We start from the raw sequence: 22945 nt of genomic DNA, 5'->3' as shown, positions 1-22945 counted from the left end.
TGGATCCACCCCAACCAGATTTGTATGGACTTATTTTTTCTTGACCTCTTTTTTACAATATTCTCTGTTATTATCCATGCTTCACTGCAAATTCCATATCCATCTTACAATGTTTTGCCCAACCCATTTCTTACTCCAAATTCCCCAGTCCAGATTTCAACCATACCCTCCTTTTTTATCACCACAATGTGCACGAACCTCATCTATGGATTTGATGAGTGTTTTGATGACCTTCTGTCCTTCTAGTCCATCTATCATACTTCTCCGGATCTAAAAAAACCAAGAAACAGGAAATCATTGCATCTAACCCAAATTACTACATGAAAAATACAGAGACAGGACACAACCAATCTCTCTGAGTTTATAGCAAGTCAACCATAGGCACAACTTTCATTACCCCATCCGTTCAAAAAATTATATCTCAAACCTGAGCCCCACAAATGCCTTTGCTTAATAGCATCACCATCACATGGACTCCTGGAAACCTCGAATTCCTGTCCTGCTCCTTAGGATTTGGAGATCTACACCTCCCACACTGATATCTGCCTGTTTGCTCTAATTAAAACTCAGGACATATAATTAGTGTACATTCACAACTCCACTAGAACATTTGCACACAACGATGAGATGTGATGCCCACTCCTGATTTTGTTTCCTGTTCCAATAAATACAATTTATGATTCTACCTCCTTGTGACCCACTGTTTTTGCCATCTTTTCAGTAGTCTCGTCTTACATCAAAACATCTCTGTCATAACGAATACACACTCTCCCATGAGCTCCTTTCCATCAGCTCCTTACTTCTTCCTTATTGTCATCCTCAAGTTCTGCATCCAGAAAGTCTAATGTCACAGGCTCTTGGAAGTTGATGATCTAAAATACAGAAACAAATGTCAACAGAAATGGACATTAAGGGGGAAACTACCCTTCATAGAACCTGCCCTTCATTGAATTAATATGATGATCTATTGGTATCATGCTACATTCTGGCAAAAATGATTTACCAGCTAAAAAAGGTACCCTGTACAACAGAACTTCTGTATGAAACTCTACCTGGCAGGTCACAAATATTCTCCTACACTTTAAATGTTTAATAGAAATTCATCTTTGCACAGCCTCAATTAAATCTTTGATTTGCACCAGAAGAAATCCTGAAATTATAACATTTGTTAAAAAATGCTGCATTTCTGAAACAATAAATAAATAATGCATAATAGTCCAACATAATCTTTCCAGTTAGCATGACTTTTGCACTACAGTAATTCCAATGTAGATAAAACTGATGTCCACATTTACTAAACATTAGTGTTAGGTGTTTGGGTGAGGAAAAGAACTGTTGAATTATACAAAGGTCAGCATTAGTCAACTATTCCATACTAATGGATGTTTGCGTCAAAAGGTTTTGTGAGTGCAGCCCTGAAAAAGCAGTTTGGCACATGGCAAAGTAACCCTTGTTAATTTATGCTAAGTGGATGTATGGGAACAGCTTAAAGATCTCAAGGAGTCTACACAAATCTCAATCAAATAAAATATGGTGCCCTGGATTTGCGTTGAATTCTAGAAGCAATTGATAACATGGTGCAAGTTGTCACGCTCCCCTGAACGCGAGTGCCGGAGCTGTGAGCGAGTGCGATAGCATGGGAATACGTCTCTCGCCAGAACTACAACTCCAAGCAGTCCAGCAACATTAGTGCGCGTGTGCATGGACAACATGACACAGCACCCGGAAGAACAAATACCGGGCGGGTGTGTCAGTTCCTCTCTGCGTATTCTGTGTGGAGTTTAGAATGGAGCAAGAGCTCAATCGAGTTGAGCAGAGATGCTGGACATCAGTTACACTACAAGTGCGGTAAGGGTGACTCGGTCACCATTACTGACTTTAGTAAAGCTTTATAAGGAATCAAGCCTCCTTGGAATCCTTTTGGCAAAACTTTCTAGAAATTCCTGATTGCTACACTCTTTAGTCTGTGAGTGTATGGGTGCTTAATTCTGTTGGTATTGGAACTTTGATTTCATGACATTATTGCCTATGAACTGGTCACTGGGATATTGGGCTGTGCTTGAACAGTCAACTTTGTAAAGGGCATGGATTCAATGCCTATTCTGAACGTTAACAGTGAAAAGATAACGCTGACACTACTTTATGTTTGTTCGTATGGTTCCCTTTGTAGCAGCGGATAATGGTGTGTGTGTTGTGTACTAAACATCCCCTGTGACGCCAGATCACTTCCTTCTTGAGGTGGGTAATGAGTGAGTGAGTTATGTGAATCTTATTTATGATTTATTTCACCATATGCTGATTGGTGTTTTCTTATCTTTAGAGAGCTTTCAGACGATAAGGCATCTCATGAAAAGAATGTTTACATGGCTTCATGTTATTTTTCTTTACAGGTAGTGATCACATCTGTTTCTCAGATTGTGTTTTGAAGGATAGTTAGAGTGGAAATTGAACATTCATTTAAAATGTGTTTTTTGTATTTTAGGTCTCCCTTCCTGCTGTACCCATCTTTTCCTTCCCTCGCTTAATCATTCCAACCCTCTGTGCTATAATAGCATCAGAGAGTGGGGCGATTGAGGGGTGGACCCATTTGAGCAATGTACCGATCATGGGAGTTTGGAATAAAACCTTGATACAAGTAATGAGGAATCTAAATATCAAGGGATATTTACAAGGGTAATATTTGTAATTTATGTGAAATATTGCACAGATTATCTGGTTTACCCTAGTGTAGTTTTCTCTACATAGGCAAATGTAAAACTATTCTAGCAAGCATACTTCTTGGGGCTGACATATTGCATGTGGAATGTGCATTTACATAGAAATCAGGCCAAATTGTATGCTGGACATGACCGCACTAAAAGAAGGTGTATGTCAAAGGCTTAGGGCATACAAAACTAATTTTCTGAATGGTAATAAAAGATAACAGAGTGTGCAAGATCGCCATATCGTTTAATCAGCGAGGTGACATTAGTCATGCGGATGCGTCACTTAAGAAGACATTGTGATTCAGGTACAGGAATCTGGACAGTAACTCCCCCTTCCCTCTCCATCAAGAATCACTGGTGAGAAAGGAATACTGAGACCTAAGAATTTGGGAGAGGTAGATACACAGACAACTTGGATATGGTAAATGCTGGAGTGATGATATACAACTGCAGACCTGGGAGATTTCTAGAGTTATGCAGGGATAATATAGTTCTTGGCATAAGGTGGTGAGAAAAAATAGTAATCATTCAGCCAATACCATAATTAGAGGTTGATAAACCATATACAGATGAATATTAGAGGTTAGACCAATGGTTACACACAGTAGGAATAGTTGATATATAATGCTTTGGATTTTTCTAATATTTATATTGTTTTGTATTGTGGCTGTGGAGATTGCAATCATAACTTCTTCGTTCTTCATTCTGATGCATTGGTATTATTTGGTTATTGTACATAATAAATAACCTATCATTATAAACACCAAATACTGTCTTTGTCAGACACAGAGGTTTGGGTATGAGTTCGTGGACCTGCATCCCCTGCACATAAGAGCTTCTCTGGTAGAGTTGTCTGACTTATACCATTCTGAATCTTGATGAACCTAACTCATCATATACAAGAGTGAGAGACACTGGTCTGTTTTCTATTTCTTCAACAGTGGTGCAACAAGAAAACCCCACCTGGGACTAAGGCAATCTTTCCAGATGTGTCCTAAAATTTAGGGGGCTCATGACAGGTGAGATGATGTTCTTACCCTGCGTTTTATATTTGAAGAGGAATCTGGGTGAGAACAGAGCTTTACACAACTGTGGATTTCCCAGTGTCTCTAGTATTAAAAAATGTCTCAGTTGGGAGGTTTTCATGGTTGTGGTTGACCCAAATATTACTGCTACCCACAGCCTAAAAAATGGCATGCAGAAGACCCTTTAACAGATTTTTCTTATTTGCATTTTGTGAATGTTCCTGTCTTGCAGAAGTGTGGCTCACTGGTTAGAGGCGGCAGACCCTGAAGCAGAGATCAGGCCCGGGACCAGGGTTCAATTCCCGACGCGGCAGGGTCTAGGATCAATGTCTACGGACTCGATAATTCTCGCTTCGGCGCCTTCTCTAATCATGGGCCCCACGCTGCAACTCTGGGCAATAGCTTGCTTAATCTCCACAACGGCCCCACCAGCACTGGGATGCCTGGCTCCGCCCCTCACAGGGAGAGCCAGGAAGGGTTCCACAGCCTAAGCGCCGAGATACCCTCATGGGTGATTCAGCGCTATATAAATAAATAACTATAAATAACTATAAACTTGCACGATTGGGTTCAACCCACATGTGGCAATAAAATTTTTATTAGGAGAAGTGTGGGAACAGTGGGTGGTAGGATATTTGACCTCTCTCACAGACTCTAAAACTTTAGGAAGCAAGAAATGTAAGGACGTTTTGCTATTTTGACACTGGCACGGAATCTGGATATGAATCAGTAGTAGTATTTATGCAAGCTGCCCCCCACCGGATTCCCTGTGGTCTCTAGTTTTGAAAAATGATGGAGGTTGGTAAAGGTCTAGGGGAGACAGCTGACCCAGAGCCTAAATACAACTGTTAACCACCACCCCTGAAAGCCTATTATTTGCAAACACACTTCTTCACGTCGCGTCACATTTTTGACCTATTTCTGTCCCACACGTCATGCTCACCCATGGGTGGGTAATATTTTTATCAGAAGTGTGGAAATGCTGGGTGGAATAACATTTACCACATCCTCTGGCAGATTCAGCAACTTTCCATCACAGAAATGTGATGAAAGTAACGGTTTTCAAATCAACTTTGACATTTGTGTGCATTCTGGGTGGGAAAACTTGATGGGACTCATCCTCTAATCTTCAGCGTCTTTAGTTTTCAGAAATATCTTTGGCGGTTGGGTCCGAAGACTAAAGAAGGCCAGTAACCACCATCCAAAATTTCCACCTTTCCAAACATTTCCTTGCTTCACTTGGTCAAATGTTTGCCCCTTTCCTGTCCCATGTGATATGCCAACCCACACATGTGGGGGGCCCTGAGATAGCTCAGTGAGCTTAATGGCGGCCACTGCAACGGAGAAATGATCAGTATGTGTGTGTATGTGTGTGTGACTAGATTTTTTTGTGGACGTAACAGTATAACATTTTCCTAGATTTACTTTCTTCTGCAAAGATGCAGAGGACAATCTTTAATGTTTCAATTTTTTTTCAAATGTAAACTTGTTGATTTTGGAAAATTACACCTTTCCAAATTCAGACTTGTGTATACATTTCAGAAATGTCTTGTTTTCTGGGTACCCCATATGCATTGCGACTCTTTCCCTCACTTATTATAAGCTAGTTTGAACTGCAACATTGGAAATATAGGTCAAAACTTATAAAACTACAAACACAAGGTGAAACATGTGTGTTCCCTTCTCTGCCAATTTCCACACAATTGATTCCACAAGTTGAGTTTAGTGTAATCTTAAAACAGCAAACCAAATGTGAGAAAAAAGGTGTCAGAAAAATTAAGCAATTGGTGCAGATAAAGCCTACAAAACACAAATTTATCTCTTAACATATGTTTGTGCAAACAGCAGCATCTGTGATAACAAAGCATTTTTACATTTTAAAGGCAAGGAGGGATCACTTTAGGGGTGTGTCATATTGGCCTAATTTGCTTTTGCAAAACTACTCGAAATTTCAGGAAAAGTATATGAAATTATGAGTAAATATGCAAATTGTGAATCTGTCATTTAATGCTATAATTCAGCACAAAATGCTTTCTCATGCACATTTTTGTCTCAAGGACCCACTTTGAAGTAAAATATAGTGCGAACAACACAACTGTCACAATCAACAGTCGTGCGTGTTCTGGTTGTGTTGTTCCCGTGCTCCTGGGCTAAACCGGCCCTTTCCCCCTTATTAAATTCCGCCAGGTTTGACCTGCTGAAATTTAATAGAGGGTGATAACTTTGTCGCACCAACCAATTTCCGGTGAGATATAGTTCAGTGTGATAAACTTCACTGCACTTCGGTGTGATAAACATTGCACTGCATATAACTACAATCCCTGCACAAATAGGTGCTTGTAGAAGGCATACCAATTTACAAGGGAACTTGCATTCACGACTAGATATTAGAATTAGGGTCAGTCCATGGCTGATCATTTGTTGTCCTTCTTTTACTCTCATTTGGTTGCTTCTATGGCCTTACTTCTTACTTCTTCTTATTGTGTTTACACCACCAATAACATAGCTTCTTTACCATCCTTTTGATAGGATGACATGTAGACTTTCAAGGCTCCATACAGGGAGCTACTTTTTTCTTTTTCATTTAGCACTCCATGGTAGTGCATGTGTGTTCTAGCCTCCCCTGTGTGTTGCTTCCCTTTCGAATATCGACCCAAATCTACCCATGTTTCTTTCAAGAAACTTGTCAATTATTTCCTCTCCCATTCCAATCCTAAACTACTCTCATCCTGCTCCTTTCTTTTTACCCATACCTCCCAGATGAGGCCACTGTAGCATCATGATGTATACGTGTGCATGCACAGTGACACGTGTGAGCGGGTACATCATCATGCGTGGGCTTTTTTGGGCTGATGCTATTCTGCATCTGCAATCATTTTCTGTATGCTGTTACTGAACTGCATGAGCATAAACAATGCCAAAACCAAAAGGCATAACCTATAGGCTTAGCTAATGCTTGTTTAATAAAAGGGATCTTTTTGTTTATTTTTGTGAGTTTTTAGTTCCTCGCTGATCATGAGAATTCTAAAGATTTATCGGTATGATTCTGACTGGTACCAACCTTGAAATGTATTCTTATTTTCAGTTCCAGAAGAAAGGCCAGAAATAATAGTATGGGTTCACAACACAAGAAGAAGAAAGTATTCAATTGAAACATTCAGATAAAGTTCAAATTTAATTTCTTGATTTAAAAGCAAAGGTCCTTTTTTATCAAATGCCTTGGGTCCGTTTCCTGAAACTGTCACGATGGCATGAGCTCACTTGCGCTCATCTGGCAAACTAGTGTGTTGGTAATGCACATCTCTTGTTCAATCACAGTTTTCATATTTTTGCAGTGACTATGTCTTACCTGAGGTTGGAAATTTTAAGTATAATGGCATCTTACCTGTGGTTGCAGATTTGGATGGAGTAAGACATATCCATTCAGGTCCAAGGCAAAGACATAGCCATTTGCCCCTAACTGTGAAACAAATTAGAAAGATATAAGACGCACTTAGCAACAAACAGAAGTTCAGCAACCACTTCCTCGATCACAAAGGTTCTTTACAAATCATCAGTAATATTGGAACAATATTTCATTAATAAAGCATTTTGTCACCTAGACGCTCCTCATACCTTATTGCTTGAGGTTGTTTTCCACCAGAGACTGTGTAAATGCACACATAATGCCACATTATTTCTAAGCTTAATAATTATGGATAACCAGGCAGAAAAGACAAATTGCAGGATTCATTTGTCTCTCTGCTGGGCCTTGTATGATGGTGGACCACTGTTTTGTATGAAACAAATCTATGCATTCCCTTTCCACAGCTCCGCACTCTTCATCAGCTCTTCCGAATGGGCCCAACATTTGACTGGCCCACTGAACCGGTCAGCTTGAAGTTAACCAAGCAGAAGTGCCTTGGAATTAGCTCAACACAAACCCCATACCTGTCACACAATATGCCATTCAGCAGTGTCATTAAAACCTAACTCTGCAGTCAGTGGAGGTCTACCTTAGATTACCTCACTGTACAAACGCTCTCAACACTATTATACCACCTGCTGGTGTACGTTACACTTTAAAAAATGCTTGACATATAAAAAATGTACAGAAGGGATCAAACATATCTTCAACTTTTTAGAGAGCACTTCATGGTCAAGTTGGGCATCTGCTCTAGAAACAGAACAACAAACCGCAGTATTTAGAGATTATTGGTTTGTACCATGCAGATTTCCTGGGTGACAAATGTTTTTCCAGGCAACATGTGTGGTTGAGTGTTCAGGTCCTGATGATACCATCAGAACATTTGAAAAACAGCCAGGGCTTCCTGAAATCCCCATGTCCTACTTATGGAAATAATGTGTTCTGTTAACAACAGGACTTTACTGTGTCATTTGAGCAGGAGTTGGAATAAGTTAAAAAAATTAGGTATAGTGCTCAATATACTAGGTTGTGTTAAAGACAAGGGTCATTTCTAGGTGGATGCCTATAAAGCCAGCTACTGAAATTTGCCAGACAGAAACCCATTGAAGAGGGATATAGTAAAAAAAAAAAAAGAGAGCGGTAGGCATCAATATTCTCTCTTCTCGATGGGGCTAAAAAACTTTGGGTTAACGCTGTGGGAAGATCCTATTTGAGGAAAAATTATAACTGGCCTCTCATGGCCACTCTCTATGTAACATTTTGAGTTTAGAAGAAGAAGCATTCTTTAAGAGGCAAAAACAAATAATGAACATTTGAAGCAACATGCGAACAATAAGAAGGAAAAATGCTTAACAACAGATGAAACACAGGATGAAATGGCATTTCACCAAGATGAAATCATTTTCTTAGGAGTTTCAGTAAGCAGCAGAAAGGCAACTTTTTCATGATCCTAAATAATGGAATGGAAATAATGTGTAGTTTATAAACACAATTGGAGCAAAAACACATCCCCACAGTTGGCCTCCATGAGGTAAATGCGATGATGAACATTTCAGGAACCATGATACCATATTAGGTTAGCGAACATAACAAGGGGTGAAGCGCTTTCAATTGCAAGACAACCTGAGTGTATGTGCAGGCAATTCACGTCCTAGATAAAAGAGGCCATGAAGAGAAAACACAGAAGGTAAATGTAATCAGTGGATGAAGTTCTGAAAAAATCAGGGGATCAATGGAGGTTGCAGGAATGACATAACCCTAGATGTTTAATGAGCATTAAATAAAGTAACATGCCCAACACTCTCATCCCCACTCCAGTTGTGCGAGTTGGCTTCTAAAGAGCGACCCATTTCCCTCTTGCAGTAGTATTATCAGATTTCTGTCAATATCCATCCTCTACAGAAGACATGTTTGGTGACCTGAGGGTTGCAGCAGGCATAAATCAGACATTAGTGTGCAAACGTGTCACTCTCCGTCAACTAAAAGTATGGCAGAAGTTTCCTCACACATCAGCTAGTGTTTTGGATTGGCAGCCACAATACGCCAACATAGGTTTCAACCACAATCTAGCATGGAAAGAGTGACAGTATCAAGTGAACAACCACTATATTAAGAGCAATTGGAGGGGTTATGGCAGACATATCGGAAGCCCTGTCTCTCTCTAGGCACCCCAGACTAGCATACCTCTCCAGTCACCTCAAATGAAAAACCCACATCTATAGGAACACTCATTACCGGGCACGGCTAGAATCCTAACCCTTCATTCATTGCCCAGTGCCGCCTTTGCTAGGAGGAAATGATGTGATAAAGCCATGTTTGCCATTATAGCTGCTTGCCTTTGGCAGAACCACATGGTGGGTCCTACTGCTTAGCAGTTACACTCTTGATTTAAGTGGGGTAAAGAAACATCACTCAGGCCCTCATTAACAGCTGTTGTATCCCCCCAGAGTGTTGCCTGTGATGAGGAGGGGATCCACCCAGGGCCATTACAAGTAGCTAAATATCTCCAGACCAAATACTTCTAGGTCTGGACACACAGGGAGGCTTATTTATAAGCCCCTTGCACAGCTGGTGTGTCACTTTTAACTAGGGAAAAAGTGACATACCGGCAACACAAGGGGCTTGTAAATACGCCCCAGGACCTGGTTTCACTGAGTGCCAGTGCACACCCGAAGAAACCACTGTAGGTACAGGAGCTGCCGACAGGAGCACACCCCACCCCCACTCAACCCTTGAATAACCAAAGCATATAATGCTGCCACTGGCCTGGATTTACCCTACCCTATCCAGTCCTGTTCCCACAACCACCTTCTCCTCACCCTACAATGGTAAGCAATAAGAGAACCACGTTGGACCAGATACAGTGCAGTCCAGACAGCAATGCTCACAAACATCCAGGACATGAATCACAGAATCTTGTGGTACACATCCCCTTGTAAGACTGCTCATCGGGTTCATTATTGTTCTAGGTGTATGCGAGTGCTGCTGTTGTGCTTTTTAACTTGCGCATGGAAACGTTCGGTACTCACACACACTATTGGCACACGCCTGTTTTGTGAAGCTCTTCGTGTGCAAGTTCTTGGCATATCACAGAAATCCGAGCGCGTAAGGTTACGAAAAAGTATCATTTTACAAACAACCATTTATCTTTTTCAGTGAAATGACGACCTGCCCTACACATTCTGTTTAGCAATTGTGAACAGTGACGCATATCTCTGTAAGAATTGCACTTGTAGCGGCCACATGTAAATACACAATTACAGAAAAGTGTATGAAACACAGTATAAATGTTCATGAACACAAAGTTCAGGCTGCGGGATAGGGGTTTGCAAAGCTGCAAAGTTAAAAGACTTCCAAGTCTGCGTTTGTGCGTACACATTTATATTTTAACTACAGGAGGTAGACAAAGTTAGCTGCCTCTCTTTGTAGACAAAGTTAGCTGCCCCTCTTTGTAGACAAAGGTAGCTGCCCTTCTTTGTATACAAAGGTATTTGCCCTTCTTTGTAGACAAAGTTAGTTGCCTTTCTTTGTAGACAAAGTTATCTGCCCTTCTTTGTAAACAATTTTAGCTACCCTTCTTTGTAGACAATGTTAGCTGCCCTTCTTTGTAGACAAAATCAGCTGCCCTTCGTTGTAAACAAAGTTAGCTGCCCTTCTTTGTAGACAAAGTTAGCTGCCCTTCTTTGTAGACTAAGTTAGCTGCCCTTTTTTGTACACCAAGTTAGCTACCCTTCTTTGTAGACAAAGTCAGTTGCCCCTCATTGTAGATGAAGGTAGCTGCCCTTCTTTGTAGATAAAGTTATCTGCCCTTCTTTGTAGACACAGTTAGTTACCCTTCTAGGTGCCCCTCTTTGTAGACAGTTAGTTGCCCTTCTTCGTAGACAAAGTTAGCTGCTCTTCTTTGTAGACACAGTCAGCTGCCCTTCTTTAAAGACACAGTCAGCTGCCCTTCTTTAAAGACACAGTCAGCTGCCCTTCTTTACAGACACAGTTAGCTGCCCTTCTTAACAGACACAGTTAGCTGGCCTTCTTTGCAGATAAGGTAAATTGTTACCCCCTAATGCAAGAGACCTCAAGGGTAATCGGTGGATTTGTATCGACACCCCAGTCCATACTCTAAACTTCGGCGCCCTGACAACCACAGTTCACCATCTCTCAGGGAAACCACACCGTGCACCGTCTCTTCCATCCCCACAAACCCCACATGGCCACAGCACACTGCATTGTCCCCGGAGGGTGCAGATTCCTCAACAACCGTTATAGCCTGATCCAGCATGCCCCCAAACAGGGACATTCAGGAGCAGGAAACAGTTTTGGACAAACTTGACCCTGCCACTGGGAAAAGTCATGTATATATATTTAAGGTGTACTTCTGCAAAACAAATGGGACTATGCAATATTTGGCAGAGTTTTTCATGGTGAGGTTATGACTTATGGAAGCTTTGTGAACGGGACCCTCTGCCCTTGCCGGTATCAGTTGCACATGCACAGATTATAGTCCATCCCTTGCATGGGTGGTGAGGCATTATAAGAACCATATGAGGTGAGGTCTCGGCTCCATACGTACATTATACCGAGGGGTCAGCTTCTTAATGTCGTTCAGGGCCACGTCAATTCCCATCACGCCGAGGATCAGCTGATTCTGAAATAGTTCAAGCAAATAGAGAGCAATATGACTGTCTGTGTCTTTGATGGAGCATGTAGCAAATGTATTTGCATTTTGTGCTATCACTTATAAGAGATACACTGTCTTTCAATATTCTAAAAATGCTGTGAGGGTATATATTTGCCTGAAAATCCTCGGAAAAAACATGCATTTTTATTCCTTAGTGTTTGTAAAGCGCCTTATGTAAATGTACAGGAATTTATATAGCGCAAATCACCAAGCGGTTTCTAAGCGCTTGCTTAGGGAACCCGTCCTGGTATTCCCCTGTGAGATAACCCCAGCAGGGTATCCGCAAGGTGAAAGCCAGGCATCCCGCCGCAAGGGGCCGTTGTGGAGATTAAGCAAGCTCTTGCCCAGAGTCGCAGAGTGTGAACCCGTGAATCGAGTAGGCACCGGAGCGAGAATTGTCGAGTCCATGGACATTTTAGGACTCAAGACCCCGCCGAGCCGGGAATTGAACCCTGGTCCCGGGCAGACCTCTGCTTCCAGGTCTGCCTCCTCTAACCAGTGAGCCACACTTCTCCTTAGCGTTTAGTATGTTACAACATAATGTGTAACTGAACAAACTGGACTAGTCAAGACTAGAATAGTTAGAGATAATCTATGTTTTGCATATAAAGTGCTGTACAATAGAGTGCCTTCAAATTATTGCCTTTGTACTGGTGCTGTGCACTTTGACGAGAGCGTTATCTTTCCTATATCAGTAAGTCTTTATGATTCACTGTGTTTGAAACGAGTTGCTTCTCAAGTTCAAAGTGGTAAAGTTTTCATTGAATTGAAGTAAGATTTTTAAATGAACAAAATGTGATGCATTTGGTATTAAAGTGCTGTCATTTGTGTATGTGTGTGATATGCAATGCAAATAATTCAATGGCATCTGACAAAGCAAGAAATGGAAAGAGACATCCTGTTTAATGAAGGCACACATTTATGCACTTCTTTTTGGACCCAGGGACAGGACCAAGGTTCTTTCCTATGATGCAGTGAAGAAGAATTTAAGACATTTCCCTGAGCACAGACAGCTATGGAAAGGTGGACTACCACTGAAACAGAGATACCCTCTCCACCCCTACAGAAGAATCAATTACACCACTATTAGTAAACGTTACTCCTTAGTTGGCTAGTTAGATGATGGATTCTAGAATAGTCCTCTAGAAAAATGGTGTGGACTAGTTGTTTTCCTGAACACCATGCTAAGAGATTTCCTTCCAATCACAGACTAAAGGTTATGGAAACCTTGCCTGAAAAATGCATGCTGAAGTAGGGAAAAGGGCAAAAGGAAAAAAACATTGTAATAGGAAAGATGTGCTGTGAAACATAAAGCAACTCTGGTATCCCGCCATACCAATCAAGAGTAGGGGCAAGTAGACAAACGAACAATTCTAGGGCTTCCTCCTCTGACCTGATGATAGTCAAGGGGCTATATCTGATAACCATAATTGTATTCAATAATAAAAAGTGGTGATTCCCGCCCTTCTACAGGGACTTTTGGGAACCTGCCTGAATGGCATGCTCCATTATTTCACTATTGCTGCAATATGGACTGCCCGGGTCTTGAGAATCCTTCGAGAACAGATCTTAGGACAATATGCTTTGTGAGCATTTTAATGCCTAGCCCACACATATATTTAAACTGGTCCTTATTTTCAACTTTATTAATGTTATCCTGCTAAAGAGAATAATCAATATTAAAAATTGAAGGTTGGTCTCCTTCATCCAACCTATCCCTAATAGTGCCAAAGCCCCACTTAAACGCTGGTTTCTAAATACTTCTATCTGTTAAGGAGGCTTGGCATCAAATTGATGCATTTCCCAGAGGGAATAATTAAACATCAACATAGCAGAGAATAAAAAAATGCTGCTTAGAACATGTTTTAATGAAAGACAAGCACAGAAGTATAGTAGTGCATGGTGCACTGTCTCCCGAGAAGAGAAAGGAATCCAATAGGTTCTCCATCTCTCTAGACGTCAATGACATCAATAACATGTCCAATTGCTGGTGTGATAATGGATGTGCAGAAACAATTGCAACTTCTGCTCCAAATGGGGTGTTGAAGTCCTCAATGGTCCTCATCCGCAGGACTTCTGGTAACTTATTCAATAATATTTCCTGGATTGTTAGGAGGCAAGTCTAGCTCATGGAACTTCCTTTCCGGCTGCTTACACCATGACCAATCTTTTAGTCAGTTATAGTCCATGAAAACTCATAGACTTAATTTCTTTTTATAGAGGTTTTAGTTTGCACTGTAAGCCAGCTTTCAAACCAGCTAGAGGGAAGTTGAAGGAGAGTTTACCCACATCTAGTTTAACTAATCCATCAATTGAATTTGTGGTGCGTACTACCTCCTTGTCTTCTCTCTAAGCAGTAATAACACAAAAGCCTTAGGGGAGACCATTCTTTATAGAGTAATCAAGGTCAGGTTAAGTGTTAGAGGGACTTAGTGTGTCAAATGTTTTTGCCCTCCCCCCCATGACCTCTTTCTCCACCGATTCGCTCAGTGCTACTCTTTTCTCCACAGCCCCTTTCACGCATACATTTCATTTTTTTACATAGCGCTACTCATATTAACCCAAGGGTGTCAGAGCACTTAACATCACACAACACATTCTACAGAGGCAATGAATCATAGGTTTGTCAGTTAGTCTACAGGAAATATGAGGACTGATGTTTTGTGATTTGCATGTTAACGTTCCTTGCAGAAGGTATATTCACCCACTGAGCTCATTTATGAGTCAAGCTGCCACTGGAGAAAACTTCCCCCTCTCTCTCTAGCTGAAACATTATTCACCAGAGTTATCTTGACATTTTCATTGTTGCCGGTAAACTGCTAGACATGTAAGGAAACAGCAGGTGCTTTTAAAACCAAAAGTTATTTCTGAACACAGCCTCTTTCCCGTGAACAGCGCCAGGTGTGGTTTCACCGGTCACACTGCCCTAAAGCCAACCTAGGGTGTACTTGCAGCAAGACTACATTTACTCCTAGTAAGATCCATTCCTGATCAGCTATTAGTTGGCGTGGATGAGCTCATTAATGTGTTAAAAGAAATGTTGCGATGTGTTATTTATTTACTGGTAGAGCAGGATGTTTCCATGGTCATGAGACATCAACCCCTACTTGTGTTATCCTTTACATGTTTTCCTCACTTCTAATTATAAGTACATGTTGGTACTATTTAAAGTACAAAGAGTGCCAACAGCATTGGTCAAATTCTTAAGAGCAAAATATTATGTATTAAGGAAAACTAGCACACTAGATACACTACAAATGACATAAATGTCCACATCACATGGTTTTCAACAAAGATGAGTAACTTGGTTTCTTTTAGTGAGGATCTTCATAATAGTTCTCTGTGTTACTGGTCTCTGTAGAGAAAATAGGTTTTGTATCAGTTATTGAAACACTGATTTGTATTAAGCTATGAAAACAAATTGGTTTATTTCTCTTTCACCTTCTTCATTTACCTATTGTAGACATGTTTCTGTACATGTGTTTATACTGATTACCCCTTATTAATGACCCAATCTGGATTGAAAGCATATTGTCAAATTAATTGCCATTCCTAATAACTTACAAACATTAGATATTTTTTCAGAAACCTCACCAATGGACCCTAAAGTGTTGACTGTATCATCTTTTGTCCAATTGCTGTCATTATCATTTGGTGGATTAGAAAAAAGTACCATCAACTAATAAATATTAATTGGAGTAAATTCTCAGGCATTTTAAGTGAAAGAGACCCACCTTCTCAGCACGAGCATATTTCAACTTTTAAGTTACTCGACCCTTAGGATCAAGAGAGAGATTAAGTTTGTGAAGCAATGGGTATGTACTTTACCTTGTCGTTTTCATTCTCAAGTTCTGATCTGCTGTTTATGCTACCATGACAATCAGGAATATGCACAACAAATAATGTAAAACACATCTGATATCCTCTAGAGGCCACAAAAAAAGACAAAGGGGTCGATTCCGATTCGGGAAAAAAACGTCCGTACCATTTGTATCCGGAGCCCTCTCCGTACGAATCGTACCCGTCCGTCCGAGTCGCGAAGTACGATCCGTATCCGTGAATCCGTCCGAATCGTTGCGATCCGTACGTATTGAAAGGCTGAAACCGTGAACCGTACGACTCGTACACATACCGTACGACTCATACACATGCCGTACGACCCGACGAGTACGATCCGGACCGGGGTATGAGGACGCGATTCGTACGGTCCACGTCAGGTAAGGGCGATTCGTACGGAAAAGCACACAAACACATACACACCGTACGGTCCGTACCCCCCATAATCGCAGGGGTACGCACCGTACCCCTGCGATCATGAGGTGTACGAGCCGTACCCCCATTGTACGATCGGTGTACGAGCCGTACCCCCATTGTACGATCGTGTACGAGCCGTACCCCATGTACGATCGGTGTACGAGCCGTACACCCATCGTACAATGGGGGTACGGCTTGTACACCGATCGTACATGGGGTACGGCTCGTACACCAATCGTACAATGGGGGTACGGCTCGTACACCGATCGTACAATGGGGGTACGGCTCGTACACCCCATGATCGCAGGGGTACGGTGCGTACCCCTGCGATCATGGGGGGTACGCACCGTACCGGGGGGGCCGTTCCGTACCTGTTTCGGCGAGAACTCTGCTTTTACGGCTGTTTTCAGCTCCCGTAGAAAAAGGGTCATACGGTGCGTACCCGACACGTATCGTACTTGCTGGGTCATAAAAACCAGCCACGAACCGTACAGACGTCGCGTACAGCGGGTTCCGAGGGAGAATCGTATGGAGATTAGAGTCGTACGGTGTCTTGTACGACTCGTACAGAGTACGGCTCCTGGTACGAATCGTACTTCGTCGTACGTACAGGACGTTTACAGGCACGATTCGTACGGGGAAAAAACGCTCCGTACGACGATTCGGAGCGCTTTTTACCGGATCGGAATCGACCCCAAATTGTCGGGTGCTAGGTGGCAGGTCTAGTTAGTGTCATTGATGGTTTCAAGTCACCAGCATTAGCTTCCTGCCTGGCTTTTCCAGTCAGATTCCACTGAAAACTAAATATGTGAGAGACAGAACTGTGTAGGAGAGTGGTTGCAGGAATGCTCAATGGTGAATGTGGAGTTTCCTACCTTTCCTGTACTACCAGGATCTTCAGTCAGGTTAAATACCGGGAGAGTGCCAGTCACCACCAAACCGAGACCCTGAAAGAAAAGGCGGCGTGGATTACAAATGAGATACATGTTATAGGAGAGCAGAAAGGAACCACAAGTAGCTACGTCCTCCTAGAAACACGGTAACATTTACTATGATACCTTTCTTTTCATTTGTTGATACCCTCTAAATCAGCACAATCCACCAGATGTCCGGGTGGGCTGGATTCGTGCCAGGTTTTCAGGATATTCACTTCAGATATTTACACTTATGTATAAAAACCTACATGGAGCTCATTCACAAAGTCACTTGTTATCCAGAAAATAAAAAATGGGTCCAGTTCTCTTTGACCGACATTGGACATCCCCGATCTAAACATTTACACTGCACCAACGCCATAGCATAAGTGGTTTTTATTATGAATAAAGTTATTATCTGTCATGGCCTGTACACGAACAAGGAACATATACTTTTGTTAGGCACTGAATTCTTATAATATCTGTAAAAATAATGATGTGAGTCTAATAACAACCCTAATGCATTTAGCATTTTATTCCTCTTCAATGAACTCTGAATTTCCTACCGGTGAAGCTAGCTAGATAAAACAGTTTTTTCACACATTTGGTAGACATTTTTTGTTTGAAGTAATCAGTATCTGACACCTATGAAATGGCATTGGCACAAACTATGTTACACAAAGACAAAGAAAGGCATGTTATCATACAGCTCTGTGACCAAAACTGAACTTATATACACAGTTAATGCTAACATAAAACAGCTACTGTTGGCTGCTATGCATCAAACACAGTACTTTGTGGAATAGACCTACCAACTCTACCTAATACTTTAAATGTCTTCCCTCAAAACATTTAGCACCTGAATGTCACAGAATGTATTTAAACCACTTCCTGGGATTTCTGTTAATAATGAGCACATTTGTGTACATGAATGAACATTAAGCTTTACAAGGTTCCTGTCAGCAGGCCGAAAAAGAGCAAAACAAAATAACGCTTCTACTGTGGCAGTATTAGTTTACTACTGAATGCCACTATTTCCATTTTCTGTGCACCATTGACACTGCTTTTAAGCATCACACACAGTTTCATTTTATTTATTTATTTATTCGTGAATTTTAGTATAGCCAATGCACGTATCATGGGCGTTTAGGTTCTGCACAGAAATAATGTTACAGCACAGTGTGAGAGTGCATTCAGAGTCAATTTGCTTTTTGCAGCTAAGAAGTGCGGGTTCAGTGATAACCCAAAACAACAAGGAGAGCAAGACAATTCAAAGGTGCCTTGCAGAGGAAGAGGCAGACAGAAAATTGTCCTATAATAACTATATTATAGTCAGTAGGATGGTGAAAGTTCGAATCAATCGTAGGAAAATAATAGGTGTCAAAACCATGGGACGGACCTGAAGGAATCTGGTATCATTCTTTCGTCGCCTGAGCCTTAACAAAAAAACAAGCAAAAAATAATTGATAAAAGAAGTTAAAAACGTGCGGAAAGATGGGAGCCTTTAGGGCAGGCAAAAAGGTTGCAATAACGACCCCCCACACTGTTTCAACTGAGGAACTTCCAGCCAGGATTACAAGATTTGTGGAGTGGAATTACCATATAGCATCCACTCCACCTGATCACAACTGACTCGGTTACTTACCAGCAATCTTCATTACTCCAAGTCACAGTCTTCCTCGTCACAGTCACACTGTAGCACTATGTGTTCGGGGCACAGAATTCACCCATAGAAATAAAATTCCCACCCAACATGGCGGCCTGACAGGAAGTACCTGTCACTTGGCTTATAAGGGTGGGGTAAACCCAGACCATATCCTGTAATACCCAACCAAATAAAATAACAACTGAACCAAAGGACAGATGCAGAGGAAACCCAACAACCAGTGCACCGACCAGAAGGACCAACTTCACTTTTTGTTCATACCCCAACTCTCAAGGGCAGGCGGGAGGAACAGGACTGTGATGAGGAAGACTATGTACAGGAATGTAAATGTAAATGTACAGGAATTTATAGAGCGCAAATCACCAAGCGGTCTCTAAGCGCTTGCTTAGGGAACCCGTCCTGGTATTCCCCTGTGAGATAACCCCGGCAGGGTATCCACAAGGTGAAAGCCAGGCATCCCGCCGCGAGGGGCCTTTGTGGAGATTAAGCAAGCTATTGCCCAGAATCGCAGAGTGTGAACCCATGAATCGAGTAGGCACTGGAGCGAGAATTGTCGAGTCCATGGACATTTTAGGACTCAAGACCCCGCCGAGCCGGGAATTGAACCCTGTTCCCGGGCTGACCTCTGCTTCCAGGTCTGCCTCCTCTAACCAGTGAGCCACACTTCTCCTCTCCACTTCTCCATATGACTCGGAGCAATGAAAATTACCAGTAAGTAACCGTGTCATTACCTTCCTCCTCTGTCTTCCTCGTCACAGACACCCTGGAGTGTATACCAAAGTGAAAGACGAAACAAAGGAGGTAGAGAAACCCCAGAAATAGCCAACCTAATCCAAAAAGAAAGAGTAGCCATCGTAGGGTGATTACCCTGCTTGGCCACCCCATAAGTGACAAACAGAAATCCACTAGGGAAAAAGAGGTGATTCGCTCAAGGTAAACAACAAGAGCCCTTGTTAAATTAAGAGAATGAAGCAGGAATGCCTGCACCATAGAGGAGGCATCAAAAAAGCCAGGAAGAACAATATCCTGCGCCAAATGGAAAGGCGAGGGAACCTTGGGAAGAAAGGCCAGGTCAGAGCAAAGAACCACCTTGTCCTGAAAAAACCTGAAGAATGATGCATTGACAAAGCAAGGTGCCAATCTCCTCCAAATGGTTCCCATAGGAGATAGCTACCGGAAAACATACCCTTAGTGTCAGACATTCCAGAGACACAGAAGGCATTAGCTCAAACAGGGAGTGTTGCAAGGTATAAGGACCAGAGGGAGATCTCACAGGGGTACAGGAGAAGAAACCATTGGCCTCCGAAGATAGAAACTTTGAAGAAGGCGGTAAGCCAAGGACTCAAAGGAGAGGAGAGCCCCTGATAGCCTTGATAGCAGCTCACTGGCTACGGTGTGTAGAAACTGACAGCCCCAGCAAGAAACCATCCCGGATGAACTCAAGAACAGAACCCCCTCACAAGAGTCATGGACAAACCCCCACAAAAAACACGAACCAGAGAAATTCTCCCAGTGCAGTTCATAAACCTACAGTGTACTGACCTTCCTAGAATTCTCAACGGAACGAGCCAGTTCAAAGGAACAACTCAAAGTGACTAGCCTTTGCCCCTAAATTTCCAAAACCCAAACGTCAGCTGCCTGAGTGCCAGGTGAGATGGAAGAGGAAAGTGGAGCAGAGACGGGAACAGCAGGAACCTCCAAGGAGGAGCAATGGCCAAACTGAGCAAGAGGGGGTACCAAGGTTGGTGAGGCCAAAATGGGACTACTAACAGCACCATCACCCCCTCCCTCCTGATCTTTGCCAAAACCCTGCTGAGAAGGGGAAAGGGGGGAAGGCAAAAGATGACCCGGAGGCCACAAGAAACACAGGGTGTCCACCAGCCATGCCTCCCTGCAAGGAAGAAAAGTGCAAGACCTTGGCAGAAGAGCATCCTCTGGGGAAGCAAACATATCCAACCAACCCCTCCAGAACCTCTCTGAAATCTCCGGAAAAACAATAGGAGACAAGGACAGAGACACCAAGGAAGGGAGAAGGCGACACAGCTGATCAGTACGCCCATTCTCCGTCCCCGGCAGACAGATCCCAGTCAGACCCAACAGACTGGCTTCTGCCCAAGCCCCAATCTTATCTGATAGGAGAGCCAAAAACAGAGAACAAGTCCCCCCAAATAGTTCAAATAGGGCAGTGCCACCTGGTTGTCTGTTCAGAACTGAACCAAGTTGCCCTTGAGAAGAGAGGCAGAGTGCAGAACAGCTTTGAACACTGCAGCTAGCTCCTTCCAATTTGAAGATATCCAGCTCTCCACGGGTGACCAAGGATCATGAGAAGGAAGAATTGTGAGGGTGACACCCAGCCCCAAGGGCACGCATCAGTTGTCAGGGAACAGGGCACTGGAGAATCCAAGGGCACACCTTTCACCAGGTTTTCCGGCAGTATCCACTATTGCAGCTGAAGAGAAATGTCAGGAGACACTGGAACCAAGGCTCTGTAATCCTTGGACATCGGATTCCAGGTAGACAGAAGGTGATACACCAGATGGATGAGATGCCTGCAAGCCCAAGAAAACAGGAAAAGGGAAGAAGACATGTCCCCCTGAACCTTCAAACCGTCCCTTGCAGAAGCGGAATGAGCAGATAGGAGGGACTCCAGACAAGACCTGAGCCGAAGCTGGTGAGCCAATGGAAGAAACACCTTTCCTAACCGAGTACTGAAGAGGGCACCGATGAACTGGAGACCTGAGATGGGATGAGGTGGAACTTGCTCAGATTCACAATGAACCTATGAGCCTCCAGGCAATTCCGGACCAATGCCACCTCCTTCTGGGCCTTAAAGAAAGATGAGTAAGAAATTAGCCAGTCATCCAGGTAAGGAAACAGAAGCCCCCCCAGGCATGCAACAGACCCACCAGGAGAGCTAGGACATCCGTGAACATCGAGGGTCTGTGGCCTTCCAAAGAAGGGACACAGATTTGGAAATGTTGCCCCATGATAAAAAAACTGCAAATACCTCTGGGAAAGAGAATTCACAGGGATATGGAAATAAGCATCCAAAAGGTCCAAGGATTACAAGAAGATCCAAGAGAAATAAGGAGCAAAATCTTCTGCAAACGCACCATCTTAAACTTTTGCTAAGGCACATAGAAATTCACGGTCTTGAGATCCAGAGCACAGCAGTATCCTCTCCCGATGCCTTCTGGACCAGGTACATCAGGGAAAATCATCCCTGACACCACTTGTCTCTGGGACAGGAATGACGGCACCCTTCTGAAAAAACTGGAAGACCCCCTGAGCAGACCCTCAATCTTCAAAGGATTCCGAAGAGTCATGGTCAAAACAAAAATTTATTGAGGCCAAGAAGAGAAGTCGATAGAATAACCCTCTACCACGAGATCAGTGACGTCGCTTGCCCAAGCTGATGAAAATCAACAGAGCGAACATTTCACTCTTAGTTAGTCATGATTTTGGAATGGAACTGGGAGGGCGGCTCTTGAAGGATGGTGCTGGGATTTATCAGAGGAGGGAGTGCCACAGTCACGTTCCCTCCCAAGAAAGGGTTGGGATTGCCCTTCCCCAGCCAAGGGGGGGATTCCCAAACACCCGTCGATAACCAAACCCCAACCTCTCACTGAAATCCTCAGAGGGGTCCTCCACAGACGTCTTTAACAGTTCCTTCAGTTGAGGGGCAAAAAACCTATCCCTGTCAAAAGCGTAAATGAGAAAAGAGGGCCTTCTGGAAAGCCTCCACCTTCCAAGACCTCATCCAGATGTGCAGCCTGGCCAAAATATTGGAAGCAGTAATGGCCGCAGCAGTGGACCGAGAGTCAAAGGTAATGTCTGATAAGAAGCGCACTTGCAACTCCATAAGGGACAGACATGAATTGCTGAAGTTCTTCCGAAAAGGTTTAAAAATCACATAGGAGAGACTGAACTACATACGTGGCATACGCCCCGCCCGGATGGAAAAGTTAGCAGCCCACTAAGCCTGCGAATCAGCACTGTCCACTTACTTATCAACCAGGTTGCTAGGTGAGGCATTCTCTGAGATAATGGATACACTGGAAACCAAACCTGCCATCAGAGAATCCACCTTCACCTGAGATGGGGAACTCAGCCAGAAAATTACTAAGAGAATACTTCTTAACGAGGAACCAAGGGAAACCAACCTTTTCGACATCAGACCATTCTTGGGACAAAAGTCCCCCGATGGCTCTATAGATGGGAAGAGCAACAGGCTCCTTCCAGCGGTACTGCAAAGAAATGTTTTCCTCCTCATCAAGAGGAAAAACAGTCGGAAAGGCAA

The 22945-nt window shown here is 42.9% G+C and overlaps 1 protein-coding gene across 1 annotated transcript in view; it reads right to left on the bottom strand.

Annotated features, from left to right (window-relative positions):
* Positions 1 to 22945, bottom strand: part of CACNA2D2 (calcium voltage-gated channel auxiliary subunit alpha2delta 2) — a 1696410-nt gene that overhangs the window by 263982 nt on the left and 1409483 nt on the right. The window contains exons 16-20 of the mRNA XM_078661304.1: positions 16941 to 17012; positions 11704 to 11778; positions 7116 to 7190; positions 801 to 872; positions 199 to 270 (exon numbers count right to left, since the gene is read on the bottom strand). Of these exons, the coding sequence (XP_078517430.1) occupies positions 199 to 270; positions 801 to 872; positions 7116 to 7190; positions 11704 to 11778; positions 16941 to 17012 (366 nt within the window). The remainder of the gene's footprint in view (positions 1 to 198; positions 271 to 800; positions 873 to 7115; positions 7191 to 11703; positions 11779 to 16940; positions 17013 to 22945) is intronic.

The sequence above is a fragment of the Lissotriton helveticus genome, chromosome 9 (genome assembly GCF_964261635.1).
Source record: "Lissotriton helveticus chromosome 9, aLisHel1.1, whole genome shotgun sequence".
Lineage (NCBI taxonomy): Eukaryota > Metazoa > Chordata > Amphibia > Caudata > Salamandridae > Lissotriton > Lissotriton helveticus.
The sequence above is the reverse complement of the archived record's forward strand: the minus strand, read 5'-3'. Positions and strand labels throughout refer to the sequence as shown.